This window comes from Bubalus bubalis, chromosome 4 (genome assembly GCF_019923935.1).
Source record: "Bubalus bubalis isolate 160015118507 breed Murrah chromosome 4, NDDB_SH_1, whole genome shotgun sequence".
NCBI lineage: Eukaryota > Metazoa > Chordata > Mammalia > Artiodactyla > Bovidae > Bubalus > Bubalus bubalis.
The window spans coordinates 18,905,780-18,928,586 of record NC_059160.1 but is presented as its reverse complement, the minus strand read 5'-3'; the positions used below and the strand labels follow the sequence as shown (position 1 = coordinate 18,928,586).

Below are 22,807 nucleotides of genomic sequence, written 5' to 3'. Positions count from 1 at the left end.
GCAGAAGTGGGACATGCAAGGGCTCTGCCATCTTCGGCCCTGGGTGCAGGCTCCTGCCACACCTGTCCTTGCTTCTGGCTCAGGGATGTGTCTTCTTGCCCAGCCTATCTCCGTAGGGAGAGGGGCTTAAACCTCTGATGCTTCTGCCCTTCCATTTAGGCCATGTGCCCAGAAACCTGGCCTGATCTTTGTGTGACAGGGAGCCTGGGCCACTGAAGAGGAACGTGGCTCCCCCGGCCACAGAGGATGGAATCAATAAGCAGGGGGCTTTTTTAGCCTTTAAGAAAGAAAATGAAATTATTTCATCTTTGGACTTTTAGATACTATTGGAATGGTATTTTTTCTTTTCTAAGCAGGGAAAATGATGTTATAAAAGCATTTTTCTGTTACTTGTTTGCATCCCTCCCCCATACTCTGATGTTTTAAAAATGCGAAAAATATACATTTTTTGTACAAAAACTTAAAAGATTAAAAAAAAAATGTCAGCCTAGTCATTTGTGTGGAAGAAGCCAGTAGATACACTTGAATGATGGATTAAGAGACAACCGAGACCAATTTTTATCCTTTTACTGAGGAGGAAAAAAAATATTTAATATTTTTGTTGAATAAGGAATAGCGCCCAAGGCAGGTCCTTCTACTCCTGACCTCAGCCCCACGCGCTCCTGCTTTATAAAGCTATAGGACAGAGCAGAGTTGGAATGGAAAGAAAAGTAGAGCAGAAGACAACAAATTGGAAGGGAGCAGGGGGGTGCAAAAAGAATGATGACAGCCACATATGTACCCAATACTTTTAGTTCCTGCAGCAAATCAGAATGATGGCAACCCAGTCCCTACACTGGCCAGTGAAGATGCAGGAGAAAATACCCAACACTAAGGGAGTGACAACAGAAGTCTGGGCCACAGCTACAGTCGGGAGGAGCCGGAGGGAAGAGGGAGGACCAGGTTTTCCTACTTGTGTCACACAAGCCCCGCCACCGCTGCCGAGGCACACCTACAGTCCACCCATTTTCTTGTCTCACCACACTGTACATTCCTCCTCCTCCTCCTCCTCCTGGAGAATTCAGACCCTGGCTAGACACTTCACTCCGGGATAAGGCTGAGCAGTCCTAGTTCTCTAGACTGCCTCTTTCACAAAGATTGGATTAGGGTAGGTGAGAATTGTGAAGATTTAAAAAATAAAACCCAGAGAAACGTCAAAGCTGCCACCATGTAGCACCAGCGACCAATTCTTGCACGGTTCTTCCCTGTCTTGGTGATCCCCTCCTGCAGAAGACAGCACAGCTCTGTCTTCCTCATGGAGTCTCTGCTGGCACCAGGTTATAACCTGGACGGTGGGGAGTGTCTGCCTTAGGCTGGTTTGTGCAAGAGGGCCACCTTAGGTCTCCTTGAGGACATTTATCTTAGCACAGATCTTGAGGGCAGGACCCAGCTTGATGTTCATGGCACTCATGAGATGTTCCTCTTTAAGTAATAAGAGGGCCTGTCCATCAATCTCCTGGGAACGAAACTCCTCTGCAATCTCTTGGCAGCCTAGGAGGAAACGGTGGGGTATGTATGAGAAGCTATAGCTACATGGTAGCACCAAAAGTACTTGTCCTAAATCCAGTGATACAGTGGCCTGAGATGTCAAGATATGGAAGCAAAATGAAACCAGAGCAACTAGCTGTTTTTTTAAAAAAGGAGCCAAGATAAAAGAACTAAGGTGTTCCGCCAACTAAGCTGTTCAATTCAAATAACTTGAGGAAGGGAAGGGAGAGCAAAATATAGTGTTTTCTTTGACACTGGCAAGAAAATCAGCGTTCATGCCATCTTTAAGGGCCCAAAATTCAGACAAAAGAGCGAGAACGGTAGGATGGTTTTCGTTTTTGGAGAAAACTATCCCTTGTCAAGTGTGTGCGTGTATACATGCTCAGTCCCATCTGACCCCATGGACCATAGCCCACCAGGCTCCTCTGTCCATGGGATTCTCCAGGCAAGAATAGTGGAGTGCGTTGCCATTTCCTTCTCTGGGGGACTTTCATCATACCATACTTAGGCCTCTACGTTTCCATTTACAAAGCCCTGTGGGATGGCCTCAAAAAAACCATACGAAAACAAAGCAATACAGATGACCCAGGTTCTGGTGGACAGGCCCTTGATACCTTGTAGAGAAGCAATGAACTCATAGACTTCCTCTACGCTCCAGCGGCTAGGATTACTGGATAGGAACACAGGGTTGATGCCATGTAATTCTGGGGTGGGTGGAGCTGTGTTGGGATTCCCCAGATCACGTTCTCCATGCCCTGCTCTCACGGATAAAGGCCCAGGAGATGTTGGAGAGAGTGCTTCATCATAACTGGAATTATCTGAACCCCGGCTAGAGTCCTCTTGACCCTACAGGAAAAACAGGTCATAAGTAAGCATCATGAGGTCTCCCTCTCTCCCCCCACCCTGGGTTTGAGACACAGAGGAAAAACTAATTCCAGCACAAGTAAAGTACTCTGTACTTCATATGCAAATACCCAAAGTCACTAGTCTGCTCTCAAGTGCCTTTCAAGTGTGAACTGTGTCCCTCTCTTGGTTCCCCTCTTCTGCCAACAACTCCCCTAGATTTTCCCTCCTCTAACAAGGCGTAAGGATTAACAGAAACAACAGGTAAATCAGATGAGAAGAGAGAAAAAGATAAGGATTTTGGAATCTGGAGTGATGTGATCCACATGAAACCAGAGTTCTGGTCTCACACTTTTTTCCCAGGGGAAAGGAGCTGCTCTGCGGGGGAGAGAAGGAAACAGGCCCGGTTTGCAGCATCGCGCCCCACACTGGTGGCTCACTCGGTGGCGCTTGCCCTGGATCTTGGCACGGGCGATGTCCGAGGAGCTGCGGCGGGGTCCGCGCCTGCGAACACGGGCGTAGTTGGCTTCCTGAAATTCTTTCATTTTTTTCCTCTTCAGCCGGAATTGGTGGCTACAGCTCACATTATACCTGCGGGTCAGGGAAGATACACGAGGTCAGGGGTGCTGCTATGCAAGACCACCTTGCTCCTCTGCTCTACATGTGAACTAGGATTTTAGGGGCCAATTTGGGGAAGAAAATGAAGGCGAAGGAGACGTTAGCTCTGAGTCTCGAGCGGATCCTGGGGAAGGGGTGTCCGAGGGAGGAGGGTGAGACGGGAGCCTACTGTACCTCTTAGCGCAAGTCATGGAGCAGAATCTCTTGGAGCCGCGGAACTGCTCAGCGGGGGCGTACTTCCCACAGTACTCGCACTTCAGGAGGTTCGCCTTCTTATCTAGCTCTGAAAACAAGGCAGAGCTGCAGGGCTGCGTGGGTTCCTGCTGCCGCTCAGGCCACCCTCAGGCCCAGCACTGGACTCGAATTACTCTCAGCGTTCCCCTCAAAGACCTACTCAGCCTAACTGAGAATCCCGAAAACAAAGTTCAAAATCCAAAACCATAAAGACCTGTCCCTCAAGACATCACAGTCTTCCTAACCTTAAGCCAGATGATCTCCATTTTAAGTGACTAATTTCTTCATAATTCGTAGTCTCAGATTTGACTGCACTTTTCCACAGGAGAGAGGAACTAATTACTAATGCCTGGAAAGATATGAGATTTCTCCCTTCCCACCCCACCCCCCCCCACACACAGACACAGAAGTTTTCAAAAGCAGGAGAGGGGAAATGTAAACAAGACTCCTTAACATATATCACAGAATCTAAAATAAGGAGAACTGGAAATTAAGAAACAGCCTATTTCATATTATCCTTTGAAAAATATATCCTTATAGTAAATAACCCAACAGATCAGCTTGATAAAATTCCCCTTAACCCTATGGGAACAACTTCTGTGTGATTCCACGTATACTGATGTAGATGGACTTCACATAATTCCCACTTGAAAGAGCTAATTCCTATTTTACGCTAAGTCCTCAAGCACATCTCTATCATCCTCGTTCCTAGATGGGTCTCTAAATGAATACTCACCAGCAGATGGGCTGTCCCCATCCAAGGGACCACCCGACTGATTCTCATTCAGTCCTGTGGTGAGGCCAGTCTGCAGGGGCTTCTCAGACTCTTTCAATAACTGAGAACAACCCACCTATTCCAGAAAAAGGTGAGTTACATTAGCCTAACTCCTTTCTATAGCTTTCCCCACCACTTCTCACCACCATGTCTTTGCCTCGATCTCAGAGTTAATGGCCAAGTCCGACGCAAATAGAACCATTTTCAATATGGCAATCTAGAGTCTCTAACTGGCTTTTTTCAGATTAGCTGCTGGAGAAGGGGCTCCTACCCCAGCTCCCTATCTTGTCCTTTTCCTTCCTGAACTGCAGGGAACACACTTGGAAGCAAGAGACCTGTGTTCTAAGTCCTGGTTCTGCAACTCATGGTATCCAGAAAAGTCTCTCAACTTCTCCACCACAATTTTCTTCACCATGAAACAACCTAATTAGAGACTTCCCTGGTGGTCTAGTGGTTGAGACTCCAAGCTCCCAATGCAGGGGGCCCAGGTTAGTCCCTGGTCAGGGAACTAGGATCCCAAATGCTGTACAATGCCCAAATGCTGTACAAAGGGGCCCAAAAACAAACAAACAAAAAACAACCACGACAGCCTTAAAGGTCACTTTTTTCCTTTGCTTCTCCTCTCCCCACTATTTTCAGTTCCTGGTCTACACAGTCTCTCTTCTTCTTTTCCCTTCCTTCTTCATAGCTAATCCTACAAACAACAGAACTGAACCATTCTCTAATAATTAAATAGTTCTGAGCCTTCTGAGTCTCTGGAGTTTGAAAAGACAGCCCAACAGACCAAGTCCCCATGTGAAAGCCCCACCTTCTGGCCCTGCCCTCACCGGGAAAGGCTCTGCTCCTTCCTGGATAACGAAGCCTTCGATGATGTGGGTGAGGATCTGGGGCTTCACAATGGCCTGGGGGGGCTTGGAGTCACCCATCTGTCTGGATACCATGGCCAGCGAAGGAGGGGGCGCTGATGGGGCAGGAGCCAAAGCTACAATGTCACTGCTCAGGGTGTTAGCATTCGTGCTGGTCACTGGCTCAGCTTTCTCTAGAAAATAAACACGAGATTAAAGAACGGGGAGGGGATGACCTAAGTGATCCAACGATGAGCCAAGCCAGCCTGATCCTCCACAGTAGCACAAGTTCCTCTTTGATCAATCATCCTGGCTTCCCTGTGTCCAGCTCTCCACCAAGTTCAGGCCCACATTCTAATGAATCAGACTAAACTCTTAGCTCACTCAGAGCTTTCCTCTCATTTCTGTGCACTCGGCAGTCCTGCAGAAGTCCGTTCCTCACCTCCAAGACCGCCCTTCTCCTCCATGGCCTTTGGGCTCTCTACCACTGGCGATGTCTTCGCGGGAATCATTGAACTCAGTGTGGAGACATCATCTCGCTCCTCCTCAGACTCAGCCTTGCGCTTTACAGCCAGTGTCTGGGGTTTGCCCTATAAAGTGAAGAACAGGAAGGAAAACAAGATTTATGAGCAAAGGATAATGATGAAACGCAATTACTCCCATACTGTCCAAGAAAATTTTCTTAGTTCTAGATTCCCCAGTGTGTATATGTCCCATGGTACAGTAAAATTTCTGGTCATTCCCAACAAGTGTAATTTCTACATCAAGACAGAAGAACATACATTATTTAGTCCTGACCTAGACCTGGAGACCCGGGTTCATCACAGCCCAACTGAGAATTGTTGTTTTTTTAAAGATTGATTCTGGTGGTTAAAGCTGTATCTTAATATAACTTAGTATAGATCCAAAAATACAGAATTTCATGTAGGAGTACGACATTCAGGTATTATATATGTTGATGTCTCTCTCTTATGAAAGACTGAATACATGCCAGGATCTTAACCTTCCATTAAACTCTCTCTTACAAAAGAAGCACTAATATCCTAACCTTCTCAACCCTTTATTCCCTTCCGAAATTAAGCTCAGGTCCCCTTGAGGATGACCTGTGCTCACAATCACAGGGCAACACTCACCGGCAGGTGCACAGACTGCATGTAGAAGGCGGCAGGGACCTGCGCGACCACCGGTGAGGAGGTGGTCGCCCCTCCCTTCACCACATGCGCTGTCCCCTGCACGGGGGCCAGGGTCATCCCTGAGGCCAACGTGGGTGGGCACTCCTGCAGCGCACCGGGGGCCTGGGATGAAGGCGGCGAGGAGGCCAAGTGGGCCTGGCCTGGCGGCACTGTGCCTGGCATCCCCCGGGAAGTGGGGACTGCAGCTGCCAGCTGGGCCAGCCCCAAAGCCTGGGCCTGGGCTGTACCCGGCTGCCGGGTGCCCACCACCTGCACAGGGATGTGGGGTGGGGGCTGCTGGGCAGCAGACATCTTGGCAGCCCCTAGCTGAGGGGGCTTGAGGGGGGCTGCCGGCGGTTTGGACTGGATGGGAATAGGGGGCTTGGGGGTGGGGTCCGGCGGCAGGGACAGCGGTGAAGACTGCAGCATGGGCTGGACGACCAGGGTCTGGGCTGGCTGCTGGGATGGGGACGGCGGGACCGGCTGGGTCGGGGGACCCGGCGGAGGCTGCGGGGCAGCGAGGGTGGTGGCCTGCTGTTGCTGCTGCTGCTGCTGCTGCTGCTGGGCCAGCTGGAGGTGCGTGGCTGTGTGCAGAAGCTGGGACTGGCGGTGCGGGAACTGCTGCTGGTGGTGGATGGCGATCTGCTGCTGGATCACCACCTGCTTCTGCTGGAGGTGGATCTGCTGCTGCTGCTGAATCAGGGAGTGGGGCTGGATCTGCGTGTAGGTGGCTGCGGGAATGAGCCCCCAGAGACACAAAGGGAAGGGAGAGCAGACATGAGCAACATCATCAAAGGCGCCAGTCAAAGCAGTTTTCCACGGTGTACCTAGTTGTAGACTCAAACTACAAATGGAAAGCGAGCTGGAGGGGCCGGACAGGCTGCCTGGTTTACACTCTTTCCTCTGAGTCGGACGTTACCAACCATCTCCAGCCTTAAAGATGTCAGGGAAAGACCACCTTTGCTCAAGCATGTAACAGTCCTCACTAATTTCTTGCATTTATCTAACTCTTTTTTCTCTTTTTTCGCTTTACTTAAATCCTATTACTTGGCACTCAGCAAGGACAATGGCGGGCCCAATCTAATCTTCATGGTTAGATTCTGCTCCTCAAACGCCAAGTCCACATTTCATTCGTTTTTATATCCCTAGAACCCAGCCCAGGTCCTGATACACGAGAAACACTTAACAGTCACTGAAAGAATAAATATCCACAGAGGTAAAGATACCAACATCTTCCCATGATTGCCTCGGGTCTCCACGATTCATTAGTTTAGGTCACCATCCATGAGAAGTTTTAAGAGTCAGCCGCTGTGGGCTAGGACTTGACCCAGTTCCCTCCACTGCAAACTGGAGATGTGATCTCCCCTGCTTCACACCCTACCAGAGTGCCCAGAAACTATATGTGACATGAAAGCACTTTGATATTACAAGTGCCATAGTTTGTAAAGTGCCATACTAGGTGTTAGTAAAACAAATGATAAGTAACTCTTAAATTTGGGGAGTACATTACTCAAATAGACAACACTTAAAGTACTAGAAACAAGAAAGCAAAAATAAACACTACCAGATAGGGTATACACATCTAACTCTATCCACAGCCTGAAAGCAAGCACTACCCTGGGTTATTACTATTATTTATTCTTTTTAATCCTCCTTACCATCAATACAGATGATCACAAGTTGGACTGTATTAAAGCAGGGCTCTATCTGCTCACCCTAAGTACTCGAAGGCACACAGTCTTTGTTCTACACTGCCAACTGACCAACAGTAAATGTGTGAGGAAGAGAACTCATCCCTTATGATAAATTGCAAGCTCCATGAGCAGAAGAGTCTGTTTTTCAATGATGTATTCCAGTACCCTCCCTAGAACACAGCAAGCTATTCAAAAAGAACTGAGTGGGAACTTCCCCAGTAGTCTAGTAGTTAAGATTCCACCTTCCAATGCAGGGAACGGGGGTCTGATCGATCCCACATGCTTGGGACAATTAAGACTGTGCACCACAACTACAGAGAAGCCTGTGCACAGCAATGAAGAACCAAATGCTACAATGAAGACTGCAGCACTTAGTTGCGAGCTACAACTAAGACTCAGAACAACCAAATCTAACAAAAAGAAAGAAAAGACCCTAGTGAATGAAAGGGTAGAGGCAGCAAACTGAAGAAGTCAGGGCCTAAGAAGGAGAGGACAAGGCAACTTGTAAACTGCTGCTGCCTGGCAGGAACAGACAAGATCCCTCTCTGCTACCTGTCATCTTGTCTCCTGGACTAATACGAACAAGGCTGATGTGATTCTTTCCTTCCACTATTTCAGGACCAAAATGAGCAAGAAGGGCAAAGACACGGACCCTGAAGACTTCAAGCTAGCCCCGAAGGAATAAGAACATTATGGGCGGAGACAGAGTACCTGAGCTAATGAGGGTCTGGCTGGGAGCTGGAGTGGCGGTCCTGGTGAGGTTCATGCCCACGTTCTGTTGACCAGTTCCGTCTGCTTCTGCTTTCTTGGCTGCTGCGCTTTCTGCTTCTGTCTGGCTGCCCTGACTCACAGTCACTGCCTGGGCTGCAGGCAAGGGCTGCACCACTCCAGTGCCCTTCCTGGGGCAGCTCCCACCACCACCCATTCCTGAGGAAGATAACTGCCCCAAGCCCCCAGGAGCCTGGCCGCCTCCTCCAGGACCCATGGACCCTGGGATGCTAGTCCCACTGCCTCCACCAGCTTGACTGAGGTTGAGGGACTGGCCTGAGGCCCCAGAGGAAGCCTGAGCCACCGCAAGGGCCTGGCTAGAGGCCTGGGAGAGGCTGGAGACAGGGGAGGCCCCAGGAGGGATGGCCTTCTGGGCAGAGCCTTGCATTTGGGGTCCTTGGGCAGAGGCCTGCTGGTTCCTGACGGCCAAGTTCTGCACCTGAAAGATAGGAAGCAAAAGGCAGATTGAGAAACTTGGGGAGCAAGGGCACTAAAGTGAAAGACTACCATGACTGAGTCAGAAGCAGTGAAGACAGCTACAGATATTCCACGGCCCCCCTCAGCTGTACCCTCACCTGTACACACACAAAGAAGGTCTTCCCAGAGAGGAGCTCTCAAGTCATATCTGATTCTCAGTCTCCTTCATTCTCTATAAAATCTGTCATCAAGTTTGGTTATTTTATTCCTTCAAGATGTCTCAGACTTTCCCTTTCTTCCCCATTCATTCATTAAACATCTACCAACTACCAACTATGCTGCAGGTACTGCACTGGATACTGGGAACGCAGAGATGAAAAACACAAGCCCCTGCTTTTAATGAGTACTTCCTACTCGAGAAGACAAGAAAACCAAGTTACACCACGCACAGATATGCACCCAGTGCTAGGGGAGTGCAGAGGAGGAAGAGTAGTAACTCAGACAAAGCGCATGAGGGAAGACATGCTAACACAGGCGATGTCTGAGCTGAGAACCTACAGGGTTTGAAGACACAGGTAACAACAATGCAAGACCACTGAGCCAAGAAAGAGCACCGTGTTTTTGGAAATGATAAATATTTCATTATGTTTGGGGAAGTCTGGAGGGAGTGGCAAGAAATGAAGCTGTGCAGGTAGGCTGAGGCTAGAAAGATGCCAGATCTTGAAGGGTTTGGAATGTTAAAATGAGAAATTCCCAGCACCAAGCACAGTGCCTGGCAGACCGCAAGTGGTCCAGTGTATCAATGGAGAGAAGGGATGACAAGCTCTTAATAAATCAGAGGAAGCCACTGAATACTCATCAGAAAGACCACAATCAACTCTATTGTTGAAACCATTCTTTGAGCGCAGCCACACTGGAAAACAGTTTGGCATTTTGTCCTAAAGTTGAAATATTCACACATGCTCTAACCCAGGAGTCCCACAAGAGAAGTGCTCACTGTAGACAATGGGAGGCATGTGTAAGAATGGTCACAGCAGCACGAGTCATCCTAACAAAAGCCTAAAAACCAACCAAATGGCCACCATCAGAAGAGAGGATGAATGAACTGTAGTATATTCACACAGTGGAATATTACATGGAAATCAAAACAAAGTACAATGACATGCAACAATACAGATAGATTTTGACAATAAGTCATTTAATGAAGGTATTCCCCAAAGGATTATATACAAGGTAACTACCTTATAGATTTAAATACAAATTTATATTTTATATATATATATATATATCCACATGGTATCTGGAACTTGCTTCTAAATAATCCACAGATGAAGGGAAAGGGCCTGGAGAAATTGACCACATGTCAATAAATGCTGAAGTTGGATGGTTAAGCACATACAGATTCATATTTCTTTGCTTTTATAAATGTTTGAAATGTTCCATATTAAAAAGAACATTTTAGAAATATAGTAAAGGCAGTAAAGCTATATACAAAAAGGGTTACAGGGAAGGATGAATCAGAATGAATGTCACCATGGATGAGTAGGGGCAGGCAGTGGAGCTCCATCTGGAGCTGGGGGTGGCTTATTACATGATTAAAACTTACAGAGTAAATGTTTTAAAAAGTGGACTATGAATGAACCATTGATGAGAGGATGCCACGAGTCAAGATTATGATTCATCAAATTCTGTAGGCCAGAGGTACAATTAAAAATGTTAGGGAAGTTTGTGATAGAATGGATATATGTGTGTGAATGGCTGAGTCCCTCTGCTGCTCACCTGAAATTATCACAACAAATGTTAATAAGCTGTACTCCGATACAAAATATAAAGTTTTTTTTTTAAGTAACAATGTATATCTTCTTATTAAAAAAATTTATCCTGATAGTAATATGGGAGAGGGTTAGAGACAGAAGCAAATAAGGCTGAAATTAAGAGGCAAGTTAGGAAACTAGTAGAGTAATTCAGGTGAAAAATAAAAAGAACCCGAATTCAGACAATAGTAAAGTAGAGAAATAACAGCTTTCGAGAGAGATTTACAAAAATCATCAGGACTGGGTTACTGGGCCACGTACATATTACCTGGCAATTACGAAGATTCTTCTCATCAGCCTCCTTCCCGTCATGGCTATTAAAACTTTCCTCCTCTCCCTGTACCTCTAAACCACTTCCTCTTTCCCCTCTCACTGTTCACTCCCACAGAGATGATACCACCACCTCTGGTCCCACCACCAAACCTGGCCCTGTACCTCCGTCAGCCCCCATCATTCTCCCCTCACCCCGGCCACCTTCTCTCCTTCCTCCTATCAAAGGCTCACTAGGCTCAGGATCTCATTCCCTCCTCCTCAATTCTTTCCTGTCCCTTCATTCACCTCTCCTCTGCTGGCTCCCTCCCACCGCCAAGCCTGAACCCCCTCCCCAAGCCCAGCTTCACCCTCCTCTCCTGTTCCTACATTCAAGGCTGAGGAATGTCGCCTGTGTGATCAAAAAGAGAGCCAAACTCTTAAACACTCACTGTGTCCAGGCACTGTTCAAACACTCAGACACGTCAACTCACTGAGTCCTCACAACATACCCTGGGACAAGTATTTTATAACGGCTATTTAATAGACAAAGAAATTGTGGCAAGATGTTGGGCCATTTGCAGGGGTCACAGTAAGTCAGAGTTGGAACTGACCCTAACGAAGAGTCACACTTTCAACCACTACTCTGTCCATCCACAGACCAACACACAAACATCTGATGGGCAGATGTGTAAGTGAAAGAACTGCTATGGAAGCAGGTTCTGCCTCATCCTGAGCCACCACTACTGCTGGCGTCTAAACCAAAGGCTGTATCTCTAACTGATCCCAGCAGTTTCTCAGCAGGTTCCCTCATTTCTCTTCCTTCTCCAGGCACAGGCTCCAAAATCAGTCTTTCTCAAGTAGTTTCCTGCCCCTCTTAATCTGCTGCTCAAGTCAGCAGTGTCGCTGCTACCTATGAAGTCACGTGGCTTTCAGATTTGTCCTTAACAATGCCCTTTCCTGCCACAGGCTTACTGTCTCCACTTTATTCACTCATCTCCAACTCACAGTCACATATCTGAGTAGTCAGGCTTTGACACATGCTATTCTCTCTCTCTAGTGTTCATGCTACTCCAAATCAAATGCCACCCATCCTTTCAGAATCTGCTCAAGTTTACTGAAATGCAGAGCTCAATGTTTACTTGCTGACTGATAAAAACTAAAAGAATGAAATAAGTATCATGAGACCCTAGTTTGTATGCCATGCAAAAGAAGCTAAAACACTGCTCTCTATATATATATTTTTGTTTGAGATAAGGCACAGAAAACACACTGGTGAGGAAGATTATACTGGGAACACCTTTGAGCGAAACAGACTGCTAAAGGTTGAAAGCTATAGTAACTCATAGAGAAGAAATCAAGTGTTCTGCCAGCAACTCAGCTTGATGTCTGTCTTACCAGAATTCCCTCCACCACCCCCTTATCTTCCAGGGAGTATTGCAAGGACAAGGAACTAGGACTTTCTGAATAAAACTGAGCTATGGAGAGCTAAAAGGAGGGCAGGGACACCAGTCCTGTATTAAGAATAAAGCTTCCCTGGATAAGGGGAGTTTGGAGGGAAAATGGATACACATATATGTATGGCTGAGACCCTCTGCCATCCACCTGAAATTACCACACCATTATCAGCTATACTCCAGTATAAAATAAAAAGTTTTTTTTTTAAAAAAAGGAGGTGGCTTCCCATATCCCCAGGGCTGTTTTCAGTTAAGTCTACTTCCCTTCCTAATTCAAATCACTAAAAAGGTGTAAGGGATTCAGGTTCTACAGAAATTGAGGGTGGGATGGGGGGAAGAATTCTGAAAAGTGGTAATGGGGTGGAAGGGTGATCCCTGGTCCAAGGCCACTCCATTCGCCCTCCCCAGGGCCCGTCTGCAGGTCAAGTGGTCACCACTGACCTGATCGGCATCTGTGTGGACTCCAGGAGACTGAGCAGATGGCGCCTCCTGCTGGACTGCAGCCACTGCCCCGTTAGGCATCAGGATGAGTTGGGAGGCTAGAGGCACATTCCGGCCCAGGGTCCGGTTTACCTGCAATAGGTTTCCCAGCTGTGGCTGGCAAGGAGAGGATGAAGAGCAGAGGAAACAGAACAAGAGAAAGGGGAGAGAGACAGAAGAAACGGAAGGGAAGGACCACAAGACAAAATAAACAGAAGATACGAAACCGCTAGGCCCTGCCCCTTTCCACACCAACCCAGGAGACCCTCATCCTCCACGTGTGATGAATCGTCCGAAGAAAACCTGAAACGTGTATAAACTATACACTGACAACAAAGAATCAAACATCAAAAAGGCTGAGACAATGAGTTGGGAACAAGGGTTTATATATACTAAGCAGACAGGCCAAGAGGTAACAATTAGGATTTGTGCACGTGAGCCATGGCTTTAAAGATTAGACTATATCTGGTGCAAATTTCTTTAAAACTGAGGTGAAATCTTCTAACTTAGGATCTCAATTGTTTGTAAGCTACCTGTGAACACTGAGCGTCACATCTAGAGGTAAGTCAGGCATAGGAAGCAGATCCGCTTGTCCTAAAACATCTGGGTAACCATGATGACACGGACTTCCCTTGTGGGTCAGCTGGTAAAGAATCCGCCTGCAGTGCGGGAGACCTGGGTTTGATCCCTGGGTTGGGAAGATCCCCTGGAGAAGGGAAAGGCTACCCACTCCAGTATTCTGGCCTGGAGAATTCCATGGACTGTATAGCCCATGGGATCACAAAGAGTTGGATACGACTGAGCAACTTTCACTTTCAACCATGATGACATAAAACAGCTTTCACTCTGGGAAATTCCCTGGTGGTCCAGTGGTTAAGACTTGAGCCTGGGTTCAATCCCTAGTTGGGAAACGAACATCCCAAAAGGTGCACAGTGCAGCCAGAAAAAAAAAGGCTTTCACTCAACAAGTCAGAGAACAGTTATGTCCCTGGGACAATGGTGGCTGTGGCTTACCCGTAGATACATCTGGGCCTGGGACTGGTTGAGGGGTGGGGAGGTGGTGTTCCCCAGTAGCACAGACTGGGTCAAAGTGGTAGCACTGGGAGAGCTCACACTCTGGGACCGGCTGATGAGCTGGGCAGCCGATGTGGTGGCCAGATTGATCTGTGTGGTACAGAAGGGAACCAGGACTAAGGATGGGGGAAGAGACACAAGGAAATACACATGACTGACAAACTCAGAGTGACACCAGCAAAAGCAGAGTATCTCACTTTCACAGAGTCAGGAGGAAATGAACACCTTACCATCCACACCTGTTATCCTGGCCTCTGAAGGCTATCAGCAAAGTACAGAAACCAGGCCCTAATCACCAGTGTAAGAGCTGAGGAGCAAAGGACGAAATGGAATAGATTCTACTTCTCAGTCAAGGATCCAACGATTAGCCCTTGGGACCCTTTGATTCCTCCTGCCCAGGATTTTCTTCCTCCTTGAGACACCTCTACAGATCCATGCTGGTTACTCTCCCTTCTACTGATATTCTCTACGCACGATCAGTAAATACCATCAATGGTGAAATGAACACTCTCAGATCAATGGCACAAAGTATTGGGTTGGCCAAAAAGTGCACTCAGGTTTCCTGAAATATCTTACAGAAAAATCTGAATGTTGGCAAACCCAAGAATTTAACTGAAAGACACAGACCCAGGGAGGAAAGCCCCTCGGTGGGGACAGGCAGTACTCACGGAGGCCTGGGTGGTGGTGGTCTGCTGCTGTGCAGTGCTGGTGTTTGGGGAGCTGGCCTGCCGACTGGCAGCAATTGTGGCCTGTTAGAGGGCAAAGAAGACAAGGGAGAGCAGAGACAACGAAGGCAAAGGCTTTGAATCTTCCAGGGACAAATCACAGGCACAAAATATAACTGAGATTTCAGGTAAGAGCAGTGAGCCTCTACTGTGGAGCAAGGACAAGTGTGTTCACTATGTCAATCACCCTCATATTACTACATATGCTAACCCCACGACTCCCACATAACCCACCCAGGGCAGTTGGCAGCCCTTGCTCTTTCTCCTGATTTCTTTTAGCTGGAAGAACCTTTGGTCAGGTCACATCAGAAGTCACTGCTAAGTCCAGCCCAGAGCTGCCTGATTGATACAAATGTAAGGTGAGCCACCTATATAATTTTCTAATATGAACATTTTTCAAAGAGTAAAAAGAAACAGGAGATGTAAACTTTAAAAATTTACTTTATTCAAGCTCATCTGTCTCATTTTAACACATACCAACATAAACAAACTTCTGAGCTTTTTCGAACTAAAAAGTCTCTGAAATTCAAAATCTTCTCCCATATCTCCATCTGGACTAGCTGCATTTGTTGGTTTGTTTTTTTTTTTTTTAAGGAGAAGGATTTTCTAAAATATTTGGCTGGGTCCCATCTTAGTTGCGGTACTCATAGTCCTCATTGCATCATGTGGGATCTTTCAGTGCAGCCCAGACTCTCTCGTGGTGGCGTGTGGTATCAGTAAACTACAGCATGGGCTTAGCTGCTGCAAGGTGTATGATACCTTACCTCCCCGACCAGGGACTGAACCCTCGTCTCTTGCACTACAAGGCAGATTCTCAACCACTAGACCACCAGGCAAGTCCTAAAGACTAGCTGTATTTTAAGTGCTCAACAGCTGCCTGTGGCTAACGGCTACTACACTGGACAGTGCGGGGCTAGCACACAGCCGTGCTACCTCTAAAAGGCAGTTCTCCCACGGTTCTTACTGTGAGCCCACACGCCGAGGTCCACTCATCCTCCTGCAGAAGGACAGGAGGCACGGGACACTGTTCCCAGCCTGGCTCAGTGGAGGGTGTGGTGTGTTCCGACCCACCTGTACTGCCTGTCCCCTCCCTCCTGGGCCAGCTGGCTGCTGACCTCTCACCTGCTGGACGGCAGCCAGGCTATGCAGCTGGGCATTGCTGAGCTGCTGCTGGAGCATGAACTGGTGGAAATACTGAGCCGCGTTGGGCTGACGCTGCAGTGCCTGCAGAGCCTAGGGAGAAACAGAAGGGAATCATTCCACTTGGGATGAACCACTCCTAACTCCTACGCTGTGGAAATCACTGGGATCCTGGGAAAGAGACACATGGGGAGGAGAGAAACAAAGGAAAAGATAGGTATCTGGTTAGCCTGTCAACATCTGATATGTCCATTTTTATATTAGAACCAGTGAGTTCATGTAGTCCTTACAAAGTAGGGACACAATTAATTGAAAAATACAGCAGTATAATCTCACATGAACTTGTATTTCCCAAAATGGAATCTGGACATATCTGATATAACAATGAATTAGGACTAAACTGGCTGAAAATAAATGGAATGTTGATTGATGTAAAGAGAAGAAAATAAAAGACCATATTCTAGGGACACAGTAAAGGTGATAGAGCCCTGCCTGTGTGCGTGCTCAGTCGTGTCCAACTCTTTTCGACCCCATGAATTACAACCTGCCAGGCTCCCCTGTCCATGGAATTCTCCAGGCAAGAATACTAGAGTGGGCTGCTATTTCCTTCTCCAGGGGATCAACCCAGGGATCAAACCCGTCTCTTGCATCTCCTGCACTGGAAGGCTGATTCTTTACCACTGAGCCACCTAGGAAGCCCGACAGGGCCCTAAAGGGTTGAAAATGATGAAAAATAAAATAAACAGTGACTATGAAAGGCTGTATCAGGTAAAATTTCCAAGTAACTGGAATTTTTAAACATCTACAGTATAATGCTAACAGGTGTTTATAAAGACAGTGTCAGTAATTCAGTTTTGGCGTTAACTTCAAAGCCAAAACTACATTCCTTTTTTTTCTTTCCAGGAGCCGAAATAGTTGAGGTTCTTAACTTCCACTACCCAGAGTGATTTTCAAGAAAGAACCAAAAATAAAAACCTGACAATCCTTGAAGAGAAATGGTTAGTGAGATCTAGCAACATGAACTGAATGATATAAAAACCTTAAAGACTGATACCTAGTTCTGCCTGCTTGCTCAAACTGTTGTAAACCCCAAAGGTTCTCAGACCTGCAAGGGACCTTTGTCATCACCTGATCGTACTTGCCCAGTTTGCTGGAAAGAAACCAAGGGTGATTATCTTCCTGCATCCTTGCCCACCCCAAGCCAATGCTCACAGCCCCTCAGTGCTGAGCCTCACCTGCACAGCCTGCCGTTCATACAGTGACATTTGAGCGATCTGGGGCCGAGAGCTGCCCCCAGAGCCAGAACTCCCATTGGTGGAGTTGGAGTTCTGTTCACTCTCAGTCTCCATGATAGAGGTCCAGGGTCCCCACCGCTGGCGCTCTGACTCCAGACCTAGATGGAAGTAGCAACGGGTTAAAATGTGCACCTGATCTCCAGTGACTATTTCATGTTATTATTTATTCAAGTTACCTAAGAACCTTCCTTTTCTTCCAGAAGCCATGACTGCTCTGTTTTAATAATGACCAAATCTTCAATACACTTATAACCATATCTTCCCCACCATCTTTTGAAACTAAGCGATGTCTCAAAAAACACTTTTACATATTTCCTCCTGGCTGTCATTAAATAGAAAATGGCCTGAATGTAAGATGGTTCCTTATAAGAGTAAGGCTATTTTATATCCCCATCACACTTTTGAACAGTTTAAAATCATCCCATTTAAAACTTACTGTTTCCTCATTTTTATCTGCACATGCAACATCACTATCAGCCTCACCTTAACAATGGCCACCATGTACTGAGGAGTCACTAGGCGCCTCCTCTCACTTGGCTAGGCCCTTCACCGCCATTATTTATCAGTGCTTTATGGTAAATATAATTATCTTCACTCTACAATTGTGGAAATGAGGTTTTCAGAGGTTAAGGAAGTAGTCCTAGTTAAGAATCAAATCTTTACACTAGGACACAGGTCTTCAAACCAAAAACAATCTGTGGTTAAGGCCGTGTCACTCACTTTGAGTACCCATTGTCTTCCTTCTATGGAGGAGGGGCTTATGGTACCGAAAGGACCAAAGCAACATAGAAAGTCATAAAACTGGGAGGTAGAAGAGCTAGCCTATAGCCCATCTCACCCAAAGAGCTGCCTGGCTGGAGCTGGGGCTAGTAGTAACACCTTGGCCATATTACTTTATCTTCTTCTACCTCAGTTCCCCTGGATGCAGAGAATTCCCAAGTAAATATAACACATCATTGTAACAAATGACTTACAGGTATTAAACATAGTAAAGACAGCAATCAAAGCTTCAAGAAAGTAAGATTCAACGTTTTCGCCCACTAAAGTAACCAGAATTTATCCTCTGGGGTCTACTCTAAAATTTGCAAAGAACACATGAAAACATTGCTAAGAACACAGCAAAGAAACAGATGAGAAGGAAGAAGAAACATGCCATCAAAGCAGCGTTAAATGACAATAAGTTTCTTTGGTTCTTTCTTTTTTTTATCCCCTTCTTTTGCTATTTTTTCTCTACTTTTGAGGCATGGAAGAGCCATTGTAAATATCAGGTCAGCACAGCACAATTTGGTTTAGGAATGTCAACAACAAATCAGAATATCTGCTAAGGTGTGTCGATAGTTTCACTCAGGTGAATCCATTTTAATGATACCATCCAAAACAAAGAAACTAAATAAAATCAAACTGCTTGGCCTTGGAAATTAGAGTTGGGGAGATTTCTTATGGGTCCATTCCCAGTTATAATCTGATTGCATCCTTATCCTCCAAGAATTCAGTTGTCCAGGAAGAGCAAATGTCATTGCAAACATGGATATAACCCATGAAGTACACAGGAGAAATCACACTGGCTTCTATCTTCACCCCACTAGTCTATCTTCATTCACCCCACATCTTTTGCCAAAATATCAAAGCACTAAACAGATACAGACCCATGAATCCTCATTATCAGCATGCGGGGGAAAAAAGTGGGTAAGCATTAGAGGCAGCCGGGCATAGTTGTATAGAGGACGGGACCTAGTTCACTGGACTCAGAGAGAGGAGACCCCCTTTACTAGCTAGAGGAGACATGAATACCCTTCGTAGATGAAAAGGCTAATAAACTATATGATCCCCATCTTCCCCCCAAAATGGAAGTCTTAATAATTTTTCAGGTTGTGAAATAGAAAAGAGGTGGAAAGAGATCAGTTTAAAGTCTTAAATAAAACCAGAAGAAACTGTCATCAAAACCAGGATTCCTGGATCCCAGGCACATAAGTCTATTCATTTGTGCTCAGCTTTGGGACTGTAAAATCAAATACAGAAAATGAAGACAACACAGTCTGGGAGGCACAGTCAATTTAAATTTTCAGAATTTAACTGGAAGAGAAAGCATGAAAAGCTGAACCATAGAGGTCCCCTGAATCACGAAACTGGGGTCATCCTGAAATATAGCATTTGGGGGTTGTGGGGCTGGGTTGGAGTAGATCTTTGGAAAGGAGCTAGAGGAAGATAATGAAGTGGACCAGGTACCGGGCCTCCTGAGCCAAGAGTTGGAGAAAATCAATTTCCCCAAGCATGAAACTCTTGCCTCCCAGGAAAGATGGGGCATAGATAGGAAGGGGGGAAGGAGAAGGCGGTGGGTTCGGGGGAGACTGTGCCACAGAAATCGAAGCCATCTGAAGAATAGGAGAGTAGACGCCCCCAGGGGTCCTTGTATCTAGAACCTTGATGAGAACGAGTTCCCAAGAGGAGTCAACCCCGCCGGGAGAAGGGGGGCTCAAGGAGCGGTGGTGCCAGGAGTGAACCGACCCCAAGTGAGCGGAGAAGTGTGCTTACTGATAGCGGGGAGACAGGCAGGAGGGAGACAGAAATCGAGGAATTGGGAGGCTGAGGAACCCAGGGGACCAGAAAAAAGCAGGGAGAGAACTAGACAGCACGCTTGGTTGGGAAAGCCAAAGTCAGAGGAGGGAAAATGAATGAGAGAAGGAGCGGTCAGGAGCAACTAGGGTGACGGACGGACAGCAGTGAGCACAGCTCACTGTGTGAAAATGAATAGAAGAGCGAGAGGCTCGGGCGGCAGAGCGAAGGACCGCAGGGCGAGCGCCAGAGGTAGGCAGGGAAAGACGCCGGGGGAGGTACCTGGGGCGTTCCACAGCCCGCGGCGGCTGCAGAAACATCCCCGCGCGGCCAAGCCCCCGGAGGTCCTGCCCCTGCCCCGCCGCGGCCGCCCGCTTACCTCCGCGCCTGGCTCCGCACCCGGGCGCTCCCGGGATAGGGGGTGGGGGGCGTCCACCTCACGTGCCGGGGTCCCCGGGCGCCGGGCCGGGTGGGGGGCGCGCTCGGCCTCCGCGGCGGGCTCCCCTCGCCTCCTCCCCTTCCTGGAGGGGCGGGGGCGCCGAGGGCGGGGTGGGAGGCGCCCGGCGCGGCCGCGGCTCCCCGCCCCTCCCGCCGCTCCGGGTGCGGGCCGGCCGCGGCTCCGCCAGGCCTCCGGGGCTCGCTCCGGGGCCTGTCACTTCCTGCCGGGCGGAGAGGGTGGGGGCGGCAGGCCGGGGGCTGCGGGCCCGGCTGGAGGAGGGGGCTGGTGGGGAGGTGCTTCCGGGGCAGCCGGACCCCTCCCCCGTCCCTCCCCCTCCCCTCCGTGGCCTCCCTCCTCCCTCCCGCGCGTCCCTCGTTTCCTGCTGGCGCCCGTTGCCATGACGACGCCGCTGCCGGGCCTCCGCGCTCTAGGCCTCGGGGTTTTTTTTCCCCTCTCTCTCTCTCTTTCTCCTCTGTTTTTCCCTTCTTTCTCTCCGAGCGCTGCTCGTCGGTGGGAGGGAAGAAACCGAGAAAGTGGTGGCCTCTAGCGGGGGAAACTCACCTCTCTCAGAAAAGGAGAGGGAGATGGGAGAAGGGAGGGAAGTGACGTGAAGAAGGGGGGAAAAGAAGGTATTTTCTGGAGCTTCTGGGAATAAGGGATAGAAAGAAAGGATCAAAGGGACCAACAGGCTGAGCGGGAGAAAGCCAAGCAAGGACCCTAGAGAAACGGTAGACGGGGGAAGGAAATAAAGCCGAGGAAAGGAGAGAAAAGGACAGGAAAAAAAAAAGATTGAGGCAAAGGGGAGAGAATGTTGATGATTTAATTCCGCACCCCTCACCTCCACTCGGAGAAGGCGGGAAAAGCTGTACGGCAAACAGTGAACCCGTTAGGAGTTGACATTCCTTCAAAAGCTTCCGCCTAATATAACTTGCTTTGAATAACATGTTTAAGTCTGTTATTTCAGGGTTTGGTGTTCGTCTGTATTCTTAGATTTAAATGTGTATGTGAAAGAACGACAAAAACAAGGGAGAAGGCAGGAGTATAAAGCGAGTAGAACAATGGGGCTGTGTTTGGGAAGGCTAAACATTTGATGAAGCTGTGGCTTTTGTCACTTTTTTAAAAATCAGTTTTTAATTCTCTTAGCCCTTGAACACTCAACACATATTTCTAGAGCACCTACTAAGTGCAGTCCGGTTTTGGAGGCTTAAATTATATCAGAGCACAGAACAAAGATAACTCATTAACCTGTACGGATCGAGCCAGGGCTGCCTTGTGGATAAATAACGAAGTTGATGCTTTTTCTGATGTTATCATAGTTGAGTAGCTATTTTTTTTTAACCTTCTATCTTTTCCTAATCACCGTTCTAGTCAGTTATTTTTCTGTCAACTAGCTCTTCATTCTCTCCTTTAAAAGCCAAGACGTGATTTATTTTTGTAAAGAAAATAGAAGTATTCTCTTTGTTTATAAATTAGATCTATTTAGATTTGCATTGAGAAGTGTGTTTCCGGGGGTGGCGGGGGGTGCTTAATTTGTGGTAGCCAGATTTATGTCAGAGAAAAATCTCAGCCAAGCTTCTAGGAACCAGTCAGACAAGTATGTGAGGGAAGAAAAAGGAGGGCAGCCAAAGGACTGGAAAAGCAAAGACATGAGGTGTGAGGAGGTGAAAGGCTATGTTGTCAGGATGGGTAACACCTTTGGCTGAGGATGAATCGAAAAGATTCTGGCAAAGAACTGGTGGTAGAAACTAGGTAAAGCGTTAGTCATTTAATTCAAACCCAGATTTTTGGCATGCCTAATAAGTTTAAAGGTCTCTTGCGGAGGCTTAGAATGAATAGATCGAGCCTAAGCTGAATTTCCTGGCACCAATGAAAAAGTTCTATCTATAGACAGTTTTTTAGATTCTAAGACATTCAGGTCAAGAAACGTTATTCATGTTTCCATGGCAGAATTATCACTGTGAAGTGTTTAAAGAAGGCCTGTAATATATCCCAAGTAGAGGAATGCAGATGCCAGAGTGCATGCACTCATTTTTCCAATAACCTGTGGGATTTCATACTTAGAGGGTACCTGGCTATTCCAAAGCCATTAGATCCCCTGGAGGAGGGCATGGCAATCCACTCCAGTAGTTCTTGCCAGGAGACTCGCATGGACAGAGGAGCCTGGCAGGCTACAGTCCGTGGGGTCGCACAGAATTGAACATGACTGAAGCGACTTAGCACGCACACACGGAAGTAGAACAGAATCACTACCTTTGCATATAATTTTATTCCATCCCTAAACACTTTTTTTTCTTTTTCCTGGCTCATGGACCCCTCTGTATAAGTTATACATTTAAAAGTTGTATGTTTAGATGATGTTAGGGAATAAGGTAGTGATGTTATATAATTTTGTTGAATTTCTGGTCTAAGTCTAGGCTACAAATACTCGTCACAGAGCATGCCATATTGATTATGGGCCTTTAGTTTAATTTTCATAAGTTAAACGCTTGTAACCCGCATGTCACAGTAATTATTTTCAAGTTCATTTCTCTGTCCAAGACAGACCAGACTTCCAGGGTCATAAGCCTAGCCAATTTTCCAAAGACAAATCCTGCTTAAAAAAAGAGATGTATTAACAGCAAAGTGAAGTATTAGAGAAACCTCCACCCATAAAATCCTCATCAAAGACTCAATCAGCTTGGGAACTGC

The 22,807-nt window shown here is 47.2% G+C and overlaps 1 protein-coding gene across 3 annotated transcripts; it reads right to left on the bottom strand.

Moving 5' to 3' along the window:
• Positions 1–552: 552 nt before the first annotated feature.
• Positions 553–20,303, bottom strand: PHC1 (polyhomeotic homolog 1). Of its 3 annotated transcripts, none has more exons than XM_006069779.4 (15): positions 20,060–20,302; positions 17,068–17,225; positions 15,815–15,925; positions 14,636–14,716; positions 13,908–14,057; positions 12,855–13,010; positions 8,420–8,915; positions 5,976–6,745; positions 5,285–5,432; positions 4,825–5,036; positions 3,959–4,073; positions 3,163–3,271; positions 2,811–2,961; positions 2,142–2,373; positions 553–1,530 (listed from the first exon to the last, which is right to left on the bottom strand). In XM_006069779.4, exons 2-15 carry the CDS (start codon positions 17,179–17,181, stop codon positions 1,376–1,378), a joined length of 3,000 nt encoding a protein of 999 aa, XP_006069841.1. In that variant the 5' UTR covers positions 17,182–17,225; positions 20,060–20,302; the 3' UTR covers positions 553–1,375. The 3 variants fall into 3 exon arrangements, with proteins under 3 accessions (XP_006069841.1, XP_025138956.1, XP_025138957.1); XM_025283171.3 differs by having other exon boundaries at positions 12,855–12,986; positions 20,060–20,301; XM_025283172.3 differs by lacking the exon at positions 13,908–14,057 and having other exon boundaries at positions 12,855–12,986; positions 20,060–20,303.
• Positions 20,304–22,807: the final 2,504 nt, after the last annotated feature.